At 38.0% G+C, this 21,019-nt stretch overlaps 1 protein-coding gene across 1 annotated transcript in view; it reads left to right on the top strand.

Moving 5' to 3' along the window:
- FASTKD1 (FAST kinase domains 1) overlaps positions 1 to 21,019 on the top strand; it is an 881,671-nt gene that overhangs the window by 705,558 nt on the left and 155,094 nt on the right. The window contains exon 10 of the mRNA XM_044075492.1: positions 16,571 to 16,702. Within this exon, the coding sequence (XP_043931427.1) occupies positions 16,571 to 16,702 (132 nt within the window). The remainder of the gene's footprint in view (positions 1 to 16,570; positions 16,703 to 21,019) is intronic.

Genomic DNA, 21,019 nt, shown 5'->3' with positions numbered 1-21,019 from the left:
TAAATGCTAGTTTACCCCTGGTCTTAATGACAAGGAAAATGTTAAAATGTATTTGAAAAGGAAAAGATTAAAACATTAAATATTGGCAATACAAACATCCAATTATTTATAAACTTTGTTATTGCTTTTTAAAGCTGCATTTACATTTGAATTTATAAATGCACTTTTTAATTGTGTTATATGTTTAAATTGAGTAATTATTCAATTAATTATTGTTTATTGTGTAAAAGAGTTGTTTTGTTTTTTCTCATTCAGTCTGAGGAAGTCTAGTGCTGTGCTGGTCGAGCATTAAAATAGCTGTTTGTGACTACCTTTTTCTTTTTGGACTTTATCTGGTGTTGTTTCCATGTTTGCAGTAATGCACCCCATTCTAAAATACCTTTTCTTTTGATGTTCTTTATACTATTAACATTTATCACTAAGATTCTCAGTCTTCTTTTAGTAAAGTGTTACTTTCCCTTTCAATTACCCTTTACCTTTTTATTTTCCTTCATGACTATACATTTAAACTTTTTTTTTCTATCTTTCACTCCCTTCCTTATAACTCTCACCACTCTCTAATGGACATCTTCGTCTTCACTTGTTTCTTGTACCAATTCTCCAGTTCTTCCACTTTATCATTTTTATCTTTTTATCTACTACTATTTTGTCTTTATTATCAATGCATTCTTCACATTCTTTTTCTGTACTCCTATCTGCAGATTCATGTATATGTTCTTGTTCTCTAACTTCTACATTTTCTTCACAATTCATCCATACATGTCCTGTTTTTCCACATATTTTACATATCATATCACACTTTTTAGCTGCATGCCTTGGCTTCCCACAGATAAAACATTTTCTTTTATCACAATTGCTAATAAAATGATTGTCTTTTCTGCAAAAATAGCATGTTTTTGTTTGTCCCTTATATTTAACATGTTCTCTTATTTCCATCTGCATGTATTACACATGAAATGTGCATAAGTGTCTCATTTTCCATTTTCAAAATCACTTCACAGTCCCACCCCCCAGTCCTTAATTTTCTATCATGATAAATGTTTGTAATGTCCATCGCTTCTTTACATACAGTCTGTAAATAATCTTTCAATGATTCTTTTTCAACTTCAGTGTGGAATTGGAGAATAGTCTGTTCTTGTCTCTCTATTAAATGGTTGCACTACATACAAATTCCAGGGATTACAGTCTTTCCTTTTTCAAATTTTTCTAAAAATTCTTTCATATACTGACCTGTTTCTAAAAAAATGTCACAGTATCTCCCTTTATTTATATGTATAAAAGCTCTTACTTTCTTAGGCAAAATACCAAGAGCTGGAATTACTGAGTCCCAAACCTCATACCTTTCAAGCTCTTTTTCTACTTTGATATTCAACCTCATTACAATTTTTTTTACTCTCTCTTTTTTTCTTCCACTCACTTCTGTCCTTCGTTCACCTTTTGGGCATACAATTTCTTCTTAACATCTATAATTTTCACCATTATTTCACCCCACAAAGCTGGCACCTCACTTTCTGTTTCACTTTCATTTAACATGTCCCTTAATAAATATCTCGCAACCCTCCTGATTGGAGGGTTGTAATAGTACATCCTTGCTGGCTCTCTCCATCTCCCTCGAACAACCTCTGAAATAAACACTCTAAATCTGGTACAGGTCCAACAACATCAGCTCTTTTACCTCCTTCATTCCTCCCTTCTCTCCTGATATGGACCACCCCTCCACTTCACTAAACTGTCTTTCTCATAAAGGCTATGCCACCTCCATGTTGACATTCTCCTTCTCAGATACCATCTTCTTCTCACATACACTCGCCATATTTCCTCCCTTTTCTCCATTCTGCCTATATGCCCGGAATGGAAACAAGAAGTTGGATGCACCACCCCATATGCTATGAGGAGGGTTTTTATTGTAAATCATAATATGTATTTACAAATCTTATTATTCACTTATTTGCAATATTTACACTTCTTAACACATTTATTTTAAAGTCCTGCTATAAATTATTTACTATCCCCAATCCTTTCTTCCACAACCAAAAATTAATCTTTTTCCAATATGTTTGCCAGTACCCATCTACCATCATATTTGACCTCATTCAGGTTTTCATTCCAAATTGTCCGTGAAACATAAAATATTATTCTGTCCATTTTTTTTTTACATTGTCTTGCTTGTTTATGCTATAGTAACCAAATTCTATCATGTACATAGTAATTTGATCATCTTTTATAAACCTCCATAATGTATCACGTGTACATAATACATTCCACAACATCTTTACTCTTAAACATTTAAAAAAAACATGTTCTGTAGTTTCATATTCCTTACAATTATGATGTATCCTACTTTCTTTATTCTTATATGATATATTTGCTTTAACTGGCAATTTGCCTATTAATAATCTCCACAGAAAATCTTTACACTCATGTATCCTTTTATACCATTTATATCTCAGCAGTATCACTTTATTTTTATTTCTTTCTAGATTATTCTATGGATCAATAAAGAAATATATCCTCATAGTATTCAAATATGACTAGTTTCTATTCTTTTCAGTCATATCCTTTCTCAACTTCCACAGTAAAATCTTATTTTGATATTCTTTAAATTCTCCTTAAATTCTTCATTAATTACATCTTTTGATCTTTTTCCTATTTTAATTTTTTCCCAAAATGTTTTATTTATTAATTTATTTAACATTTGTTCACCGGGAAATTTCAACTTGGAATGACGCCAGTTTTCAGCGGAGGCCCGGGGAGAAACGCTCCAGATGCATGTCTTTGTAACATTACTTATCTTTGTAAATTTACTTATCAGAATCATACCAGTTAAGCTTTCTGTTTCTTTTTTAATACATTGTAACATTTTATATAAATTTAAAGATGCTGCATATACTATTGGGTTTATTAAAACCAATCCACCTTGTTTTTCTTTCATATATAATATCCCCGTTCTGACTGGATTCAGTCTAAAGCCCCATATGAAAGAAAACAATATATCCATCAGTTCTTTCTCATGTTTTGTAGGAATCGTATATCATTAGCCACATATGCAATTTTCCCTAATATCATAGTATTAATCAAGTGTGCCTTCTTTCTATATGAAAACCTAAACATTTTCCAAAAAATAGTCATTTCCTTTATTTTGCTAAATAATTTTTTTCATTGCTCATTTTTGTATTCATTCTGTCCAAATATTATACCTAAGATCTCTACATATTTCTCACTGAATTCTATATCTCCTATATTTCCCTTATATTCAAATCCTTTACTTTTATCCTTTTTAATACATAATCCAATTTTATTTAGTGACCTCCTCAATTCATCATTAACTTCTTCGATCCATGTTTTATTTTTTATTATCAACACTGTATCATCTGCATATATATATATATATATATATACAAAATAGGTATGCATACTTTCTCTGATATATTGTATCCTGCATCTTTTGTCATTAAATTAACTTTAATTACAACGTTATTCACAACTAGTGAAAAAATAATACTGCTAGCTGGACATCCTTGTCTTATACATCATTGTACCCATAATTCTTCACTTATCCATCTGTTCACATTTACCTTAACATAGTTTCTTTCATACACAGATTTACTTGTATTGTGTTTTTACCAATATTATACGCTTCTAAAGTATTACTTAATGATTCATACTGAATTCTATCATAAGCCTTACTTGTATCTCCTATCATAAGTTGTGTATCTACTTTTTATTTATTGTATCATTTATCACTTCCCTTATGATCCATAGTCATTTATGGCTTCTTTTTCTACTAAATATAGCTTGATTGTGTAACTTATCAATCATCTGTGTCGGTCTTTTCATCATGATTCTTATAAATATTTTATAATCGATATTATTTAAAGTTATTGGTCTCCAATTTTTATCTCGTCCTTCTCACCGTTCTTCAGTATAAATTGTATAACACCTATGCATATTTCTTTGTATTGTATTCCTGTCTCCAATCATTCATTAATTACCTTAATAAATAATACATTTTGCAAGTTTTCCACATTATTATACCTATTATATTGTAAACCATTTAATCCTGTTGCAGTGTTCAGATTTATATCTTTCAGTACCTCATTCAACTCTTGTCATATTTATGTTCTTTTCCAAATGTTCATTATCTTCTTTGCTTAACTTATTAACTTCATGTTTCTCATTTTTATTGACATCTTTCTTAACAAACTATTGTCTTACATAGTCCTTATTTCACATATCTCATTTTGTGTCTTCATTGTTTTTCCATCCTTATTTTTCATTTCTCTTTTTATTTTATTGTCTTCTTTTATTAATTTACTTAAATGCAATGCTAACTCTTTTTTTCTCCCTTGTATGCTATATTTTTGTTTATATAATAAATTATTAATTTTATCCTGATTTATCTTATAGATTTCCTTTTCTTTGTCATAATATTCTTTCGTTTCTATTTCTCTAAATACTTCCTGACTTAAATTTGTATTTATTATCTTTTCTTTTCTCTTGTATAGATTCAAGAAAGCATTTTTATATTTTTCTGTAAAACTAATCCACCACGTAATCCAGTTGTCATGAAACTCTCTCATATTGATATGATTTTTCGATAATTTATAAATTTCTTTTCTATTATTTGATTCTAATTCTTTTTCATTTAACCTTTTTAATTTCCTTACCTATTTTAATATATTCCTCTTTCATTTATATGTAACCATATAGATAAATGATCAGAAAATCCATTTTGCTTTACTCCTTTTATGTAATTCTTAAATCTGATATTAAAAAAATAATTTTTGTTTTAATATCATTCCTATAAGTCCAGTATTATTTTCCCATAAATATAATTTACCATATCCAAGTAACTCCTTTACCACTTCAGTGTCACATCCATTCTTCTTGTTTTGTCTTAAATTACAATTAAAGTCACCTACTAGCATGATATTCATGTTTACACTCACATAATGCAAAATTTTTTAAACATTGTTTCCCTGTTTTTTCTATTAACATACGCATATATAGCTATAATTCTATAAACATTATTTTTCCATCTAATATCCAGTACAGTTATATGTCCTGTTTCAACAATAGTCACATCTAAAGTTTTAACATCCTCTTGACACAATATACATTATCCAGAACAAGTTTTCTTTCCTATGTTCCAAATGATTGATCCAGTCTATAATTTTTTGGGTTCCTATTAGATTGTTGAAGACCCATCATTTCGAATGCATCTTCGCCGAACTTAACGAAAACTGAAAACAGCGAAGGGGCATATCAGCAATTTCTTTCCCTGGGAAAGAAATTGCTTGCCTGCCTCTGGTAGTTTGCTGTTTTGTAAACTGTAGTGTGATCTTGGAGTTGGTATATTTAGTTAGGGGGGTGTGGGGGCACAGCCCCCCACTTTGTTTGGTGTGTAGTGATATATATTTTTTTTTTAGACAAGTGATTTCTTTCCCAAGGAAAGAAATTGCTCATATGTAGTTTTGCTGTTTTTAGTTTTCGTTTTTATGGGTTTGATGAAGACGCATTCAAAGTAATGCGTCTTCGACGTTGTGATATAGACCCAATTTTTCCTTTTGTATCCTTTTATTTTCTTTTAAAAGTCTAATATCTTTTAATATTATTACATTCATCTTTAACTTAGACTGCGGTGGTGGTGCTGCGGTAGCGTTGTCACCTCATAGCAAGACGTTGTTCCGTTCGATTCTCAGCTACAGCTTCTTCTGTGTGGAGGCATACGTGAATGGGGTGTGCCTTCGTTGAAGGTTGTGCGTCGGGGCTGGTAACCTGGTACGTAAAAATCCACTACCAATTATTAGCGGACCGGAGTTCCGCTGTGGCGACCCCTAACCAGGAAAAGCCGAAAGACACAAACATTCATCTTTAACTTTGTACACCATTCTAATATACCTAACCTTCTTTTAATGTTTTTCATACTATTCACATTCAAAGCTAAACTCTTCATATTCTTATGAAAAAAGATGTTATATTCTCATCCTTTACCTTTCTTTGGTTCTTTTGTGAATATACCCTTCCTTTTCCTTTCTTTTACCTTTTTCCTACAGAATTTATTTCCTTTTACTACTTGCCAATTTACCTCTTCTTTCTCACTTATTTTACTATTTTCTTTATTTTCTTGTTCTACGTTGTATTCTGCCTTGCCATTGGCTTCATGCTGTGTTATTTTCTCTTGTATTGACATTTATTCATGTTCTGTATGTATAACCTCTTTATCAACTGTTTTGACGGAATTTGCACATTCTAACCATGCATGTCCAGTGTCACCACATTTTTTACACTTTAAATAAATCACATTTCTTTGCCTCATGACCTGTCTTACTACATATAAAACATTTTCTTTTAATACAATTGCTTATCAAATGATCATCTTTCCCACAAACTAAACATGTTCTTGGTAACCCCTTATATTTTAAATGACCCCTGTTTCCATTCACATTTATTACACTTGGAATGTGAATTACATTATTATTTTTAATGCAACCCCCCCCCCCCCCCGTTCCATAGACCTCTTGCATCATTTACCTTTGTTATATCAACCACATCTTTGCAAACAGTCAGTAAATATTGTTTCAGTTCACTAGCTTCAATTTCAGTCCTAAATTGCACCATTATTATTTTTTTTGTTTGTCTAAAAAAGGCTTGAATAGCATAATCAGACCACCGATTATTGTCTTTTTGCTCGTCATATTTCCCTAAGAAATTTTCCATAGCCTGTCCCGTTTTGAATATTATATTGCAAAAGATATCTTTATTAATAAAAATAAAGGTTCATACCTCTTTAGGTGTCATTCCTAATGGTGCAATTACAGAGTCCCACACCTCATGCCAGTTAAGTCCTTGATCTTTCTTGTTACTTATACGTACAGTAAAATTCTTCCTTGTTTCTTTTACTGGCTCCTTCCTTTCTTTACCTTGCTTTACAGTTTGTGCATGTGATCTGTTTTTGGGCTCCTTTTATTTTTCTCCTTCAGCTTCTGCCTCACTTCTTTCCATTATTTTACTTAATCTGGCTCACTTTGATTCAACATGCCCACTAAATAATCATCCCGCAACCCTCCAGACTGGAGAGTTGGATCAATACATCCATTCTGCTGCTCTTTTTCACCTTTGAACAATCCATTTTGAAATAACCCTCTGAATCGAGCTCCATCTGCTCCAGTACATTTACCTGTTCCTTTCTCTTCCTCTCCTCTGATATAAATTCGGTCTCCACCATTTCAATATTAACTTTGACATTTGGCAGCGATTCTGCTCTCTCTGAACTTTTTTCAGCCACAACAACTTTGTGCTCTCTGTGCACTTCACTACATCCTCCATGGCTATACTGTTTCTCCAGACCGCCTTCATACCTGGAATGGAACCAGAGACTGGACGTGCCACCTCCAGTTTCATCTCCCCTATGCTGAAGAGTAGGTTAAGTTCCTCAGTGCTCTGTTCACAGTTCCCATAATCAGTATGAATACCTCCTTTGGCCTACCTTGAAAACAGGTCATAGTCTTAGGAAGTAACCCAGTTAACACAAATAAAAATAAATAACATTTGTGTATGTGAAAGCTCTGTACTTAGCCTAATGAAATATCTGTAAGAAGGAATTCCAACATTGTTAACTTACCTTTCTTCCATTCTCAAGCTATGGTATGCCTGGTCTTGAGTTCTCTTTTCCTGTCTCCTTTGCTTATTCTTTTGTCTTCCTTGAACTCTACAGTACAGGAAGAAGAGTTGATGAGTATGAGAAGAGTAATGTGTGATGGGAAGAGTGAAGGAAGTTCCAGACAGTTTAATGAACAGGGGGGTATTAACATAAATCCTAGAAATTACTGAAGACAGTGAAACTCAACAGGAGAATTTTGGCCACCATGTTGAAATCAGTTAATAAGCTGCTTATTGCTCAGAGACCTGATCAGAATTTTTGTAGTACGTGGATCTTTATCTGCTAGTTTTACTGTCATTCACAGCCAAAAAGTATCGGAGTATGAAATATTTTACTGGCTTTGAAATCTAGTAAAGCACTTGAGAAATGTGTCAAACAGACAGCAGCATATCTCTCAACTTCTTTTTTTAAGAATGCTGGACAAATTCCAAAAAATAATGGTGAGACAATGAATCAAAAGGTCAAAATCAGGAACACTTTTTAAATATTACTCTCACTTACTTAAAAATGTAATAGAGTGACAGGTTTTGCATTTTATAAACAATAAGAAGAATGAAGCTATCTGGCATTGTTGACTGACTGTAATCCTCAGTGATTTAACAGAAAATCAAATTTTTTTTTTGAGACACAGAGCAAAAATATAAGACAAAGTCAGTGGTGTTGTGCATAATCAGCAACAGTTGGAGGTACAGCAGGCAGGAATGAAGTGCTGTTCTGGCAAAAGGTAAGACACCTTTTAAAAGCTGTTAGACACTTCATTCTATCACAGTTTCTGTTTGTATTGCAGATTTAAGTTCTAACACCTTTTAAAAATTGTTATACCTTCTGCCACTGTTGCTTGTAGTCAAACATATCTTCCCTCAGTCCATAGCAAGAGACCTGATCTTAACAGTGATTAGGGTGTCCTTAAGGTTTGTTGAGCACCCCTAAGTGCTGTTAAGATCTCATCTTACATTTTAGGTGCATAGGAGATTACCAGGCTAACGGCTTAAGAGCCCTTAGAACCCTAGCCAATATAACCTAATTTTACCTAATATATGGCCCCTAGGAGCAAGAGGACGGCATGAGTCTGTGTCTATGCCTCAAGTATGTTACAGTGAGGGACATAGGTGTTACTCCAGGTGCAAATTTGCAGTTCCCCATCCATTGATCCAAATTGCATTTGTAAAGGGTCATGGAAGGGCTCTGCTTAAAGTGAATAAGAAGCCTGTTCCAAAGAAGGGGCAATCTCTGTAACGCATGTCTGTCTTTCCAGCATGCTTTATTTGAGTCTTTGACTAAGATGTTCATTGTGTTACCCTGCTGCAGTCATCACACTTGGGTTATCCTGTCGTCAGGCGGTCCCGCAGTTGGCCAGAATTCTAAAGTCTTAATCCGGCGTCGGTTGCTGTCGCTTCTTCCCTGACGTCAGTGTGCCAGGGGTATATATAATGCATCCAACGCCATTTTCTTCAGTCTTTCTTGTCGCGCGGTGCCCGAAGCAGAAGCAGTTCGCAAGTGCCGGTTAGCCGACTCCTGAGATTTTCGAAGTCGAATTTCAGATCTGAAGTCTTCAATAAAGCTAAGTACCCCGTTGGGGAAACTTTTCTTGCCTCAGACCGATGTCAGAAAAAGTTAACAATTGTATTTCTTGTGGGAAGCAAATACCTCATAAGGATTTTCATTCTTACTGCATACCTTGCCTAGGCCAAGACCACGACGTCACTAGTTGTCGTTTTTGTGCTAGGTTTAATAAACGTACTATTAATAGACACTTTGATTTCGCACGACACTACTTCGGTAGAAAATTTAACTACACTATGCTGTCGGAGCAACCGACTACCGGCCTGCACAAAAAACGCAAGGATAAGGACAGGCAGCCTAGACCCAAGCCAGACTCAGAGGCCTCGGCTGGTCCGGTCTCCGGTTCACCGGTCTTCAGTGAGGCTCCGACGCAGCCCCTGACTACCGCAGATCTGGAACCCGAGACCGCTTCGGAACTTTTGGCGGAAAGTACCAGGCCGACGCAGCCATTTTGTTTAGCCCCTACCGACGACACTGCTGAAAAAGATGTCGGTACTGCAGAAACACCTTCGGTTTCTGAAGGCGTCTTCAGACCGACGACGCTCACCATAAAAACATATCCTAAGATGAAGACTCCTATTAAACCTAAAAAGACTGCACTTCAGTCCCTTGTTCAAGGCCCCATGCCTAAGAAACAGATGCTCAAAATGGCTGAAGATTTGATCTCTTTAATCAGGGGTTCCCAACCCCCTCCCGACAAAAGGCCTAGACAAGAGGAAGATTATACATCCTCTGAACAAGTGTCTATTTCCTCAGGCTCCTCTGAGGACCAAGATTACTCCTTCTCCCCTTATGAAGATTCTGATGCTGAGGATTCCATTCCCTCAGCTTCTCCCCCTGAAGACTACTCCTTTGGGGAAACTTTACACACTATGAGGGAACATTTTCAGTGGGAAGGTCAGGACTATTCTGACTCAAAGAAAAGGCTCAGAGAGTTTCTTTTACTCCCCCAGCACAGACCACTTGCCATCCCTCCAGTTTTAGACATTGTGGATGATGTTTACTTAGAATCCAGTTTGAACCCAGACTCTCTGCCTCCTGCTCCGGCCAAACCTGACAGATACTATAGAGTGCCTGATTCCCACAAAGTTCTTTACAAAAGTCCTGTTGCTGATCCAGAGACTATCTCCCATGGTCCCAAAGGGGCTAAGGCTTCTATGGCAAAAAATCCTGTACCCTCTGAAAGGGACTCCAGAGCACTAGACAGGTGGGGGAAAAAGGTTTACACCTCAGCCACTCTAGCTATGAGGGCACTAAATTGCCAGTTTCACATGCTAAAATATCAGCAATTTCTAATGTCTCAGTTAAAACAAAAAATGAGCACACTCCCTCAACAGTCTGAATTGAAATAAATGCAGGATCTGTTGCATGCAACTGAACAGGTGGGCAAACATACTTTACAATGTGGGTTTGATTCTTTGGAGGCTTCCTGCAGAGCAGCTGTCACTGGGTCTGTTATACGTAGGCATGCTTGGTTAAAGGAACAAACTCTGCCTGATCATGTTAAAGCAAAGCTTCTAGATGCTCCCTTACAGCAGGATGTTCTTTTTGGAGTTAAAGCAGAAGTCTTAAAGAAAATGGAGGATAAGGCAAAATCTATGCAGACAGTCAAAGATTTCCTACAGGTACAGCCCCCTCGCTTCAGCAGAAATTGGCCAACAAAAAATTGGTCCTTTCCAGCTACTGACAGGCCACAGAGGGGTAAATACAGACGTCCAAGAGGCAGAGGACAACCACAAGCCCAGTACAAACCTCGACAATGGGGCACTGCAGCACAGAAGGGAGGAGAAGACAGGTGCCAAACTACCAGAAGGCAAACTCAATGACTTGCACCTCATCTGGCCAAGCAACACTGTCTTGACAGCCCCCTTGGGAGGAAAACTCGCACTTTTTTCAGACAACTGGCACATTGTCACAAAGGACAAATGGGTCCTAGACATAATTTCACGAGGATACAGATTCCATTTTCACACCTTGCCAATGAAAAGAGGAATGCCAAACCTGCCACAAAATCAATGGGCAGAGGCACAAAGACAAATTACAGCTCTCATGGACATGAGAGTCATTCAACTGGTACCTACTCGAGAGCAAGGCCAAGGATTTTACTCAAGACTCTTTCTAGTTCCCAGAAAGGACAATGCCTGGAGACCAATTCTGGACCTTTCAATTCTAAACACCTTCTTACAAGTACCCAAATTCAAGATGCTAACACTACAGCAGCTTCTTCCCATGTTGGGCAAGAAAGCATGGCTAGTAACATTGGACCTCAAGGAGGCATACCTGCATGTCCCTATCAGACAAAGTTGCAGAAGATACCTCCGTTTCATTGCAGGTTCAACCCATTACCAATTCTCTGCACTGCCCTTTGGCTTATCTACTGCGCCCAGGGTCTTCACAAAATGCCTGGCACCAGTAATTGCATACTGCAGACAAAGAGGAATTCAAATACACCCATACCTGGACGACTGCCTCATCCAAGCAGAAAGCAAGGACATCCTCTTACAACATCTGGCTTTTGTAAAACATCTTCTAAGTTGCCTGGGGTACACAGTAAATGAAAAGAAATCAAAACTAGTACCCTCACAAAATATGACATTCCTGGGTGCCAGCTTGAATACAACGGCCCAGAAGGCTTATCTGACGCCAGACATAGAACTACAACTGACTCAATATTTCAAAACAATGGCAACAAAGACCCAACTACCTGCAAGAAAAATTCTGCAGGCCTTGGGCTTCATGGCATCTTGCATACTACTAATACCATTTGCAAACCTGCATATGAGGAAATTACAGTGGTACCTAAAAAGTGTATGGTCTCAACACAGCCACAGCTTGGACACAATGATATCTCTCATTCCCTGCCTACAACAGGAGTTTCTTTGGTGGTCATTGGCATGTCACCTCAACAAGGGTCAGCCTTTCACCTTGCCCCCAGCCAGGCAAACTATGACAACAGATACATCGGACTACGCCTGGGGGGCACACATGGCAGGACAGTGCGTTCAAGGCGTATGGTCTGCAGATCAAAGGAATCTGCACATCAATCAAAAAGAGATGCTAGCTGTACAGAATGCTCTGACAGCCTTCAAGAATCTATTACATCCAGGACAACTTACAATGAGGACGGACAACACCACAGTAATGTGGTACATAAACAAACAAGGGGGTACACACTCCTACCCTCTATGCAGGCAAGCAATGACCTTGTGGAACACAGCTCTGGCTTACCAAGTTCACTTACAAGCTCAATTCCTGCCAGGACAAAAGAACACATTGGCAGACGACCTCAGCAGAAACATCATGGATCCCCACGAGTGGAAACTGAATCCACAAGTATTTGCAATGATAACTCAAAAATGGGGCCTTCCAGACATAGACCTGTTTGCCAGTCTTCAAAACTATCAACTAACAAAATTTTGTACAAGGGCACTTCACCATCAAGCTTGGAAAGTGGACGCACTCTCATTCAGCTGGAAAAACCTGACAGTATATGCCTTCCCTCCATTGCCTCTCCTCACAAAGGTGCTTCTGAAAGTCAGAAAGGAGAGACCACGACTGATACTCATAGCCCCAGACTGGCCACGCCAGCACTGGTACCCACTATTGAGGAATATGGCCCAGGGCCCACCTTGGATTTTACCACAAACTGCCCATTTACTCACACAGCAAAACAATCAGATTCTTCACAGCCAGCTAAAAACCTTAAATCTGGCTGCATGGAAAATCACCTAAACATCCAGCCAGCTCCTCTTTCCCAAGCAGTTATGGGTGTTATTCTGGAAGCTAGGAGGCCCAGCACCAGGAATGCCTATGCGGACAAATGGAAAAGGTTTTGTGCTTCGAACCAAACTAAAGGCCAAAACACACTTCAGCCTCACCTGCCTCAGATTCTACAGTATTTAACTGAGATGTTGCACAAAGGACTTTCTTTTTCTTCCATTAAAATCCATGCATCAGCTATTTCAGCCCACTACAATACAGAACCATCCTTATTTTCGCATCCACTTCTAAGGCAGTTCCTCAGAGGGGCAAAAAACATTAGGGCCCCCAGGAGAGCACCTACACCAACATGGGACCTCAATTTTGTTCTGGAAAAACTTACGGTACCTCCCTTTGAACCAGCTTTCTCTGGAGGTCTACAGTTCCTATCATGGAAGACTGCCCTGCTGCTAGCAATAACTTCAGCTCGAAGAGTCTCAGAGCTGCAGGCACTAATGGCAGTGGAACCTTTCCTCATTTTCCATCAAGACAGAGTTTCTCTACGAGCTAATCCTTCCTTCATGCCTAAGGTGGTTTCCAGTGTGTCTTTAAATCAAACCATTCACTTACCCACCTTCTTCCCAAACCCACAGAACAAAGGAGAAAGACTCCTGCATTCCTTGGACATTCACAGGCAACTTTGCTACCACTTGGATAAAACTAAGGCTTTCAGAAAATCTGACCAGCTCTTTGTATCCTATGCTACAGCTTCACAAGGGAAGGCTATATCAAAACAAACCATTTCCAAATGGATAGGACATTGCATTCATTTTTGCTATACCCATTATGGAAAACCAGTTCCTGCTACCATTGCTACCATTAGGCCCCACTCTACCAGGGTAACAGCTACATCTACAGCCTTCCGCAGGGGGGTACCAACCAAGGAGATTTTGGAAGCTGCAACTTGGAGTTCAGTACACACCTTTACCAAACACTATCACTTACCACTTTACTCTAAGACTAGGGCTGGCTTCGCCACTGCAGTTCTGCAGGGCCTTCTAGCCTCCTCTGACCCTCTATAACTCCTCCACCCATCCATAGCTTTGGGATTCTACCCAAGTGTGATGACTGCAGCAGGGTAACATGATGAACATAGTACAGTTTTGTACCTACCATAAATGTAGATGTTCGAGTGTACACCCTGCTGCAGTCCAGGTTACCCTCCCTCCATCCCCTCTGATCTAACTGGCTAAATCTCTACAATACCTTCCTGATGTATTTGCTTATAGCTGGAGGGATTTTGTGTTTGTGCAAAAATTTCTTAATTTGGTACTAATTACTGACCACCTTTTTGGGGGCACCTGACATCTGGGGCAAGAAAAACTGAAGAAAATGGCATCAGATGCATTATATATACCCCTGGCGCACTGACGTCAGGGAAGAAGCGACAGCAACCGACGCCGGACCAAGACTTTGGAATTCCGGCTGACTACGGGACTGCCTGACGACAGGATAAACCAAGTGTGATGACTGCAGCAGGGTGTACACTCGAACATCTACATTTATGGTAGGTACAAAACTGTACTTTTAGATCCCTAGATCAGGTGACCCTCATGCTGTTTGACTTGTGATGTGTAGCAGCCATATTAGGGCTGGATTTGTGAGTGCCTTGTAGGTCAGGCATAGATCACCCCTTAATAGTCAGTATGAGACAGAGTGAATGTATAGAGCTTTTAGTCTATTCACTTGGCACATGTTTATACACTGTGTTTTCTTTGTGAGGAACCTCTGACGTCACTCCAGCTGCTGTAAGTGCCTAGTCAAGTATATACCAAATGACAGCAGGACTATAATTTCCTTGGATCTGAATGCCATACCTTTACTTACAAGTTGTGCCACATAGAAGGACTTCCTCACCACTGTGGACATATAGGAATGAAAGTTCAGGCTACTATCTTTCTGTGTACCTGGATCTCTCACATGGGGGTGTGCTATTGATGTTTTAATTTGCAAGGGTATTTGACTTCCCAAAGGGTGTGATAATGCATTTTTTCGCATTTAGTTTTAGGCTATAGTTTTGGCACCAATCATTTGCTTGATCTAGACCCTCCTGAAGAATATCTACATTGTTGGGGGGGGGTGTTCAGTGACTGCCTCCAACATGAAGACATTGGCAGACTTTGTCATCCAGAGGCCTTTTACATTAGCCTTTACTTAAGAGAAGTATACTCTGAACCGGAGTGGTCCCAGCACTGAGCCCTTTGGCACACCACTAGTAACTGGCCTCTTGCTGGATCTGGATTCACCCAGAGCCAGTTAGCTATCCATCTGGTGACACAGGGATTAATGTTTAGTTTTGTGAGTTAAATACCTGAGTGGGAAATTGTCAAATGCCTTGGCCAGGTTGAAGTGGGTGGTATGTACTGTTTTACCTTCATCCATGGCCTTAATGACTTTCTCAAAGAAATTCACTCAGGCATGACCTTCCTCTGACAAAGCCGAATTGAGTTGAGTCCAGTGTTTGAAGGTTTCCTAAGTCATTATTTATCAGGTCCATGATTATTCTTTCCATGGCCTTACATGTAAGACTAGTCAAAATTATGGGCCTGTAGGGAAGCACTTCCCAGTTTGGGAGGGTAATCATGGCACTCCATGCACTACAATATTTTCTTTATAAATGTTGATTATGTCCTACTTCATGTATGTATTTGCAGCTTTGTGTCAAATATTTACAACCTTGTGTTAAAATTATGCAAATATATATTCACTGTTAATAGTATATGTGGAGCATCTGTCTCTAGCCTCCAATGAAAATGGGCTTTGCCCAGTTACAGTATCCCAGTTAACAGTTGCAGCCAGTCAATACAAATAAAAAATGTAATGCTGGTAAGTTCATAATTTTCATAACATTGTATTTTTGAAATTCCAGCTCATTCTCTGATGAAGTCCTGACTACGAATAAAGGGATGAAAGCGCTAGATATCGGCTCTGATGTTTGCTTTTATGTCTAATGCTGAATTCTTTTTACTTATTTTTATTTTATAGTGAAGCTATTTCGCATAAGTGTCATGTCTTCACTTTCAAAAGGAGTTTTAATTATTATTTTTGATATAAAGTCATTGTTTTTAAACCACTTTGCATCTAGTTTATGGCAGCATTAAACTTGCATGCATGCACATTTGTTCTTTGAGAATGTTACTGCAGTCACAATTTAGTTTACTACATTTGGATATGGTTTATTGCATTTAGCAAAGACTGCCTAACTCTACATGCAGTCCTTTGTCAATAATAAGGCTTTTTAATGCCTGTGAGCACTTTAAGTTTGTTGTTGACATTAGAAGTGTTACTGTGGTGAATCTAAAAGGAAGAGAGACAGCCTTACTATGGACAGTGAGTTGTGCATTACATAAATTGAGTGAGATGTGCATTTTGGTGGACTAAAAAGATGCAAAATAAATCTGAAGCTGCATATACCATGTGTTTCAGTATTTGATTTTCTGGTTTAGCCTAGTAATTTAACCATATTACATTCACTACTACATGGAATTGTCAACATACATAGAACTAAACATGTTCTGAATTGCTCTGCATTACTTCACATTCTTAGCAGTAGTTATAAATTAAAAGCAATTGTTATATGTTCAGCATTTCCAGATGCTTTGAATATGAGAATTCGGTTACGTCTGATGGAGCTGAACAGGGCGATTTGTTTAGAATGCCCAGAATTTCAAGTTCCTTGGTTTCATGACCGTTACTGCCAGCAGATGCGCCGGAAAGGTTTGTATGTAATAATAAAAAGAAACATATTTTTTGTTTTATTTCTGCTGTTTGTTAAAAAAGCCGAGGTTAGTATAAAGTAAGTGCTGTATTTAATATGTAGATAAGGATGTATTAACCACATTCTTCGCATTTGCTATGCCACATAAGACTTGAGAGACTTTAATTATACAGAGCTTATCCTGTGACACTGTGTCTATCATACTGTCTAACTGGATACAATTAAGAGCAGCAGACAAAACACAAAATGAGTGTTACATGTCACTAAAAGTGAGTTAAGCTCAACATAGCGCTCATTTTATTTTGTAAATGATAAGGCAGGCTATGTCCAGTCTAATGGTCTCTGAGACTGCAAATATTTTTAGGCTATTAACTTAATATGAGTAACAGAAGGAGTAAAACAAAAACCTTGCCCGTTTTATGGCCTGTTTCCTAGAACTATGAATCCATTAAACAAAATATGGCATGACCTCAAATGCATATATCAGAGTGCAGTGGTTCTCAGTGTGGTTTATAGTGCTTCATGTCACTCTTGGACTGTAATAATTTACTATGTAGAATAGAGTTGTAGTAACTTTAGCAAGGGAACTCTGTAGTGCAGAAGTAATAAGTTTGCCAAGATAAAAACTGCGGCTGGCAAGAGTTGTCTAAGTACTGCTGCTTATTTCCTTTTCTTGATAAGTAATACTATAAGGTTAGACCATAGGTTCTCAGCTTCTGCCACAGTGATCCTCCCTTAAATGACAGAGGAGTCCTCAAATTACCACCCCTAGCCCAGAAAATATGTTTCTGTTTTATTTGGCTTAGTACTTGCTATTTTATTACTGATCTCTTGTGAGTTGCACATACTCTTTGACTCTTGTCTTAGATTGCATTAGTTTGATCCCACATGGAAATATTAAGGGAAAGTTAACCTTTTTAAGTGCATGACATTTCCAGACTGTTTCACAACTCCATTGAAACAGGCCCTGGCCGCCTTATTTGAGAACAGTGGGGTAGGGCATATTGTCATCTGTAGCCCTCATCATTGTTGTCTTAATGTCGACAAATGTTTGTCTCCCCTCCACAAAACCCCGTTGATCCCACTATCCTCCTATGTTTTTGCAGGGTGTAAAATTTATTATTTTTGTGTCCCTATCTTCTGAGGCAAGCTCTCGCACATGTCATTGAAGGAGATGAATGACAGTTGTATCAGCCAAAAGTGAAGCAGTAGTCAGTGATTGAGGAAAAAGTGTTTGGCTATCAAAAATGGTATTTTCTGTCCTTAAGTATCATCTCTTGGGCAGAAAAAAATTTAGTAGTTACAGACATGCTGCCCATTAATTAATTGGTCTGTAGACAATGAAAAAGTAATTTCAAGCTTGCCAGCTAGGTTTTGTCACTAGAACCATTGCATTTTTAAAACAGTTCACTGCTCATGCCAACTTAATTTGAATGTAGGTAGGCTGTCCTAGGTCTGCACCAAACCTGGTTGTGCTAGAACTGATATTCTAGTCCTAGGGGAATCCTGTAGTAATGCAACTGCTTTGCCAATTTTGAACATTAAGGGACAAGTGGGGTAAGCTGAAAAGTCCTGACTGAACCTGTTGCACACTACACAGTTTGCTGTTGGCAGCAGGTACAAGTCATTCAGTCAGGAAACAGGAAGCGCTTTGAGGTTAAAACAAGCTGCATTTTACAACTTGTGAGGCCTGAACTCTGCAGAATATGTGTTCTCACTTACAAGTATCATTAGAGGGAAGGACTCACCAGTTATCTTTGAGAAAAAGAAGTCTTTAATACTGTGCTGCAAAGGAAAGTTGGATTAAGGCTGCAGAGTTTGCCTTACCTGTTAAGGAAGCTGTTGAGAGTCTCCTCTGCTTTTTGACTGATGCTTCTTGTGCTGAGTAGGTGCTAAAGAGAAATACCTGCAAGATTTGGACTTTTTGGGGTCAGCTTTGAGAGATGCTGGATGCACTGTGGTTCTTTGGAAGTAGTCCATCCTTAACTATTTTCCACAAAGCTATAAGTACCCTTTAAAAGACTACAATTAAGCAAGGGGGTAGTCCTTCCCAAATGATCTCACTGCACTCATTTGAGTGAGCGAATGAGAGGAGTGACCAAAATCAAATTACAGCAGGGGCAGGCAATTCCAAGGCCACCAAGTTTAAGAATACAACAACAGTTGGGTGGGAGGCTGGGAAAAATAAACAAAATGCAGACAAATAGTGGCCAGCAATAAACAATGAAGCAAATAAATAAATGCAGTACAGTTTTGTTAACTGTCACTGAAACAGATCAAGTGCAAAAAGTAGACTTATATTAGCCTGGTAAATCAAGATGGTTATAGAAGTCTTTGTATCAGAAATACAACAAAGAAAATAGGCAATCGGATACCACATAGGTGTTGACCAGTAGTTAACACCTGACTCCACAGAATGCAAAGCAAACCCCACCGTGAAACTAGCTACTGAACTATCCCTGAAGTTTTCTGTTTCTGTCTGTTTTGCCAAGACAAGTGCATTTTATACAACACTTGTGAAGAACCCTAGCTGAATTTTAAAATGATGATTTAGAGTGTGTCTGTAACTACTATTAAACTGAAATACATTCATATACACATATCCATATGTCACTGCAGGGCAGTACAATAGTGAACAATCCTGCCCTTCAACTCCTGTTTTGAAAATTCATTTCCCTATTGGAGTGGTTTCTCTGGGGAGTTTGCATGCCCCACCTCTGTTTGCGCACACACACACACACATATATATATATATATATATATATATATATATATATACTGTAGATATAAAATTTTCCAGTGTTGTACTTATCTGCTCTATCATAAAGATGTATATTTAGCTGATTCGGGTATCCTCTAAATAACTCATAGTGTGTGTGAGTGTATGCATGTGTTCTGCGATATGCAGGCATCTTGTCTGGGATTGCTTCTCTTCATTGTGCGTACAAAGCGCTGTAATAAGTTCCAGCGCACCAGTGCAGAATGTATGGCAGAATGAATATTTCAGTTTGTTCATTCAGTTTTTCAGAGGAGGAGTACTTTGGAATCTCTGCTTTGCCGTAGTCTTTATGGTGCAGTAGTGTGTAAAACATATCCCAGCACAAAATTCACCATTGCAGCCTGAAGAGCAGTAGTGAGTTCCATATGCATCCCTTTTCCTGTTGAAGCCAGTTCTGAAAGACATTTATGACCGTGGCTGACAGAAAACCTGAAACAAATTTGTTGGGTTCTGTTTCTTAGCTGCTGGTTGGAGCTCTTTGTGATATACGTTCCAAAAGATGGTTTGCACTATTGGAATTGGAAAGTATGAGTATGTTGTAATGTATTTAGGTAAAGAACAGAATTGTGTTGGAGCTTGTATGTGTAATGTTTGTACACAATAGTGAAAAATGTTATTGAGATTGTTCTGTTTTCATTTTAGCTAATGTGTATGAACCTTTTGCAAATCAGTAATGTAATGAATAAATAAAGTTGTTTAAAAGTATAACTACATTATTACTGTGCTACATTTCTGTTTTATCCTTCAGACTATACTAGAATTGGCAGCCACCATATGTGTCCTTTTCTTTCTGTAGATGAGAAATATGTTTTATGTACGAGATAAGGCTGCCTTCCCCTTCAGGATATCCTCAGGAATTGTAATACTGTGGTCACATGCATCATCTTCTTCCATTTCATGTTGTACTGTACAGTTTCAGGTGTGCTCTTTGGCCTGCCATCTTTCCTGATTGAAACACTTTACTGTTCACCTCTGCGAATAGTGGTCAGTGTATGCACTATTTTTTTGTGTGGTCCTAGCATCACACTGTAGTAAAGATTTCTGGCAGCTTTGCATAAAAAGTGAATTACTCACTCCAGCAGTCAGATTGCAAACACTGCATTGATGGGTCTTGATAATATCAGAGGATGGCTGCTTACTGAACTGTGGTGACAATCTTGTTACCAGGTTTATAGCTCCATGCAAAAGTAGTCCATGAATTCCACATATCCCTTGTCATAGAGAAGACTTTATGTACTTGCTTACTCATGCTGTGGTGCTCAGAGAAAGTTTTCCAGGAAGACCCTTGAGATTTGCCCTGCTACGTTCACTGCACTTGATTTTTACTCATACACAATAAGATTTTAAACTATCGCCTATTGTTGAGATTCCCTGGACTTTCTTACAGCTCCTAGATCATTGTGGTAGACCAGTGTCTTTTTCAGTGGTATGCACTATTTGATACAGGAGAAATGACTAATCAGTAGAAATGTTTCTCCTGGATTGTACAGTGAAAATTTTTAGGGAATGCATGACTATATTTCATCTTAATCTGAAA

The sequence above is a fragment of the Protopterus annectens genome, chromosome 6.part1 (genome assembly GCF_019279795.1).
Source record: "Protopterus annectens isolate FY-2018-M chromosome 6.part1, PAN1.0, whole genome shotgun sequence".
Taxonomy (NCBI): Eukaryota; Metazoa; Chordata; order Ceratodontiformes; family Protopteridae; genus Protopterus; species Protopterus annectens.
Note: the sequence above shows the minus strand (reverse complement) of the source record. Positions and strands in the feature narration are given on the sequence as shown.